The sequence below is a fragment of the Carex rostrata genome, chromosome 7, assembly GCF_964058835.1.
Source record: "Carex rostrata chromosome 7, lpCarRost1.2, whole genome shotgun sequence".
NCBI classification, from domain to species: Eukaryota; Viridiplantae; Streptophyta; class Magnoliopsida; order Poales; family Cyperaceae; genus Carex; species Carex rostrata.
In genome coordinates, this window is record NC_135924.1 from 9,247,700 (window position 1) to 9,252,650 (window position 4,951).

Here is a 4,951-nt window from a genome sequence, read left to right on the forward strand (position 1 = left end):
CTTGTCAAAACCGAATTATAACTTCGGTTTGGTTCGGTTTGAAAAATTTCAAAACCGAAATAACCGAACCGACCGAACTTTCATATAATATGAATTTGATCGGAACCACCCCAGTTTATTTTTTAATACTCTGATTTATTTCTTAATCAATTGCTTTAAATACTTGATTTATTTTTAAATATCTTAGTTTATTTCTTAATATACTTCGGTTTATTATAAATCAATTATTTTAAATAAAAAAAATTAATATATTTCGGTTTGAACCGAACAAACTGAAATAAAACTTCAGTTCGGTTGCAATGCTAATTCGGTTTGGTTCGATTCTATTTTTAAAACCGAATTATAACTTTGGTTTGCCAAATTCGGTTTGGTTTCAACCGAACCGAACCGATGAACACCCCTAATCCTAACAACAATTTTTGAATTTGGGATAGCAATAAGCCAATGAGAGCCTCGTGAGACTGTTAATCGTAATTAACAACAACTGGAGAAAATGTCGTCAAATTGGTATCCTTTGTGGGACCCACCGAACAACGCGCCGCTCTCCTAAAACCTATAATTGAATGGGAGCCTCGTGATTTTGTTCAAAGTTCGGAAAGAAACGCAATCTATTAGTCCACGTGTTGCGATCTAGGCTGTCCAACTTCCGATTTCTTTTTTTTTGGTGACCGGACAACAATGCAACTCGATATTTCCGGATTCAACTCTTCGCATAAATTCAGTGGATAAATTTTCAAATCCTCTCCGTTCTAAAATAATTAGACAGATCCGTTACTCTCCTCTGCCAAAATAACATCAAAATTTGATTAATCGCAAGACAAAAGTTTGGTGCGGTGCAGACGTGCAGTACACTATCTATTTCATCAATGCTAAACAACACTGCGTAACAGCGTTTACATAGAGAAACTTTAATGTCGAAACCTATGACCAAAAACTTTATACATTAGTTCAACCATGATTAACTTGTGTTAATTAATCAAATGCCACATAACATCAATCACGAAATTACTAATGACTTAAGTTTCATACTTACAAAATGATATAATGTTTTTAAATTAATAAATACATGATTTTCATGTAATGTGCGGTAAATTTCAAATTCTCTTTTGTAAAAAGAATAATCTATATATTTTGCATATTTCAATGTAATTTGTTGCATCTTTATCTACTTGCATATCCAATTGAGGAACTCTATTTTAGTATATTATATGAGAAACCTATAACTTTGTTTTTTAGGTGTTTTTAGCTCTAATATGTTGAATCGTTATAATGCAAATCAGCATGCTAGATTCTATCAGTATATCGTAGTATATTTTCATTTTTTGGTTTTTTTTTCCACACCGACAGAGGTAATACGAAAATTATATTGCTCTTGCGTATATAGGTAATTCACTCATAACAACGACTGATACTATTTATACGGTGCACAGATACAAATGCGCAACATAAACCGTGTTTCATATCTTAAGTGCCTGTATTATTACGTCTTTGATTTTTCATGTTCTTGCTTCTGATAATGAAACAAGTTAATTTTGCTACCATACAAAAAAGTAATTCTCAGTAACCTCATATAATTGTACGAATCATAATTTGATCATGTGAATTAATTTTCCAGGAGCGAACAATAAATAAAACATTACATGAAAAGGACGGATCCATTCAGGCCTAATGGGATATAGTGATTCGCAACATTGCGAACTTGCAATGGGGAGACGCCAACACAACTTCCAGATAATATATCGCGAGAAATTGAAGAAGATCCAGGGATCCAAGAAAAGAGATGGAGACAGACGGGTAAAAGGAAATGGAAGAGACTGGAGATCCAACGCGGGCCCCATCTGACACGCGGCAACCCGACTAGGTGAGGCTGTTTTTCGCTGAGGTCCTTTCAAAAATCACCATGCGGTAATGCCGTGATGCCAAAGCAACGAACCCCGTTTTGCTATTTTCGCTTGAGCCCCAGAAAGTAAAAAATTTGCAAGGAATGGGAAACTTTTTCTCTTTCCCTCCCTATTTAAAGCCCCCTCGCCACTGGCATTTCTCTTACCTGGTTCACGTTGCTTCCACCTCTCTTATCATCAGTTCATTCGTGGATTGCTTTCGATCCGCCTCTCTTCTCCTCTCCCCCAAATTCTAGGGTTTCCTAGCCGCCTCAAGAGAACCAGCCTTGCTCGGTTCTCTCCTTTTCGAACGCCTCTAATCTATATCAACCCTTCGTACTTCTTCTGACTGGTCGGCGTGGGGATATCCAAGCCGTACAAGGGTGATCTAGGTTTACCCTCCCCAATTCCAGCTTTCTCCTGCTTCGTTTGGGGGGGAAGCCGGGGCCTCGGCCTCGGCGGCTTTTAAAGCCCCCTTTTCGACCAGATCTGATCCTGTAATTCCTTTCTCAATTTTATTCTTTTAATTTTAATTCTTTAATTCGCGAGCGGGAAGAGGATGCCGGCTCTCGCGTGCGTAGATGCTGCCGTGCCGCCTCCTGGTTACGCTTTTCCGACCTGGGACGGCTCTCTTCCCGTGCCGGAGCCATTCTCCGGCGGCACTCCGGCGACTGGCCACCACCCCCTCATCCACCCAACCTCCTCCCCTTGGTCAACCGAACTCTCCGCCTCTCTTTACAAAGTTGATGGCTGGGGCGCGCCTTATTTCTACATCAACTCGGCTGGTAACATGTCAGTCCGACCTCATGGCGCAGCCACCATGCCCCACCAAGAAATAGATCTGATGAAGGTTGTGAAAAAAGCGGTCGAGTCCAAATCTTCCAGCGGGCTCGGCCTTCCGCTTCCACTCATTATTCGCTTCCCTGATGTCTTGAAAGACCGCCTGGAATCATTGAATGCTGCTTTTCAGTTTGCCGTCCAGGCAAATGGGTACGGGTCCCATTACCAGGGTGTCTACCCGGTGAAGTGCAACCAGGACAGGTACATTGTTGAGGATCTGGTTGAATTCGGGGCCCCATTCCGTTTCGGCCTTGAAGCGGGCTCCAAACCTGAACTGCTGCTTGCCATGAGCTGTCTTACAAAAGGTTCTCCTGATGCATTCCTCGTTTGTAATGGATACAAAGATGAGGAGTATGTTGCCCTGGCATTGATATCCCGCACCATTGGTCTCAACACTGTGATTGTTCTTGAACAAGAGGAAGAGCTTGACGCTGTCATTGAAACAAGCCAGCGAATTGGTGTGAGGCCTGTTATCGGGCTCCGTGCCAAGCTCCGTACCAAGCATTCAGGCCATTTTGGGTCAACCTCTGGTGAAAAGGGCAAGTTCGGGCTGACCACAGCCCAAATTTTGTCGGTTGTTGCAAAATTGCGTCAGGTAGAGATGCTCGATTGTCTCCAGCTCCTACATTTCCATATTGGATCCCAGATTCCAAACACTGCTTTGCTAGCTGACGGTGTCAGTGAGGCTGCACAGATCTATTGTGAGTTGACTCGTCTCGGTGCTTCCATGCAAGTAATTGATGTGGGTGGCGGGCTTGGCGTTGATTATGACGGGACCCATTCTGGTGATTCCGACTTGTCAATTGGTTATGGTTTGGATGAGTATGCAGCCACTATAGTTAACACAGTGCGGTTTGTGTGTGACCAGAAGGGTGTACGGCACCCGGTTCTATGCAGCGAAAGTGGCCGGGCCTTGGTTTCTCACCACTCTGTTTTAATATTTGAGGCCTTCTCTGCTTCTCAGTCAGCTTCCATTGAGCTCGGACAGAACTTTGTGTACTATCTTGACCAGCTCACTGATGATGCACGTGCTGATTACCGCAACCTGATGGCATCTGCAGTGCAAGGCGATTACGACACTTGCAATGTATACGCTGAGCAGTTGAAGAGGCGCTGTGCTGAGCAGTTTAAGGATGGCATGCTCGGTCTGGAACACCTGGCTGCTGTTGATAATTTATGTGAGTTGGTCGCTAGAGAAATTGGAGCTTCAAAGCCTGTTTGTGCATATAATATCAATCTGTCCCTCTTTACATCAATTCCAGACTTCTGGGCAATTGGTCAGCTGTTTCCGATTTTACCTATCCACCACCTTGACAAGCGTCCAGGGGTTGATGGGGTACTGCTTGATCTGACATGTGACAGTGATGGGAAGGTTGACCGTTTCATAGATGGCAGGTCTAGCCTACCGCTCCACGAATTGAGTAAAAATGACGGAGGTGGTTACTATTTGGGGATGTTTTTGGGAGGGGCTTACCAGGAGGCGCTCGGAGGTCTGCACAATCTGTTTGGCGGGCCCAGCGTTGTGCGTGTGTCGCAGAGTGATGGTCCACACTGCTTCACCGTCACACGGGCTGTGCCAGGTCCATCTTGTGCAGATGTTCTCCGGGCCATGCAGCATGAGCCCGAGCTCATGTTTGACTCACTCAAGCGCCGCATTGAAGAATACTCGATTAGCAACTCTAAGGCCTGCACCATATCCAATGCTTTCTGTTCCATGCCCTACCTGGTTTACGGTACCCACCTGTCAGGTGACGGCATGATAAGCGACTCGGAGGGGTCGAGTGCTGTGACCGAGGAGGGTAGTGGGTATGATGATGATGATGATGAAGAATGGGAGATGATGCGGTGCCTTAGTGTGTGAAAGGTGTTCAATGCTTTAGCCTGTGAGGGTGAGGGGTACTAGTTTTTCTGTGTATGTCATGGCCGTTGTTAGGGGTGCTTCGCATTTTGTTGTGTCATTGTCCAAGTTTGTGTCATTTGGCGTTTTGTTTGTTATTTTGAACTTTATATCTTTATTCGGTCCTGAATTCAAATGTAATTTTTATTTGGATTCCGTGGTCATAAGTTGTAGGTGAGGAGGATGTATGAATGAACATGAGAGGCAGAACATCTCCTCTTATTTTTATTTTCTCCTCTTTTTTTTTTCTAATTGCCGGTTTTGAAACAAATAAATATGTAGATGACATTGCTCATTTTTTGAGCCGTAATTCTTATTAGTCAAGTTCATGTTA

General features: G+C 43.4%; 1 protein-coding gene across 1 annotated transcript; it reads left to right on the forward strand.

Annotated features, from left to right (window-relative positions):
- The first annotated feature begins 2,014 nt into the window (after positions 1 to 2,014).
- Positions 2,015 to 4,951, forward strand: LOC144557028 (arginine decarboxylase-like). Its single transcript, XM_078305565.1, has one exon. The coding sequence runs from the start codon at positions 2,440 to 2,442 to the stop codon at positions 4,579 to 4,581; it is 2,142 nt and encodes a 713-aa protein (XP_078161691.1). The 5' UTR covers positions 2,015 to 2,439; the 3' UTR covers positions 4,582 to 4,951.

What these genes read in the sequence shown, in the direction of transcription:
- LOC144557028 (XM_078305565.1), top strand. Translation starts at nt 2,440, where the DNA reads ATGCCGGCTCTCGCGTGCGTAGATGCTGCCGTGCCGCCTCCTGGTTAC.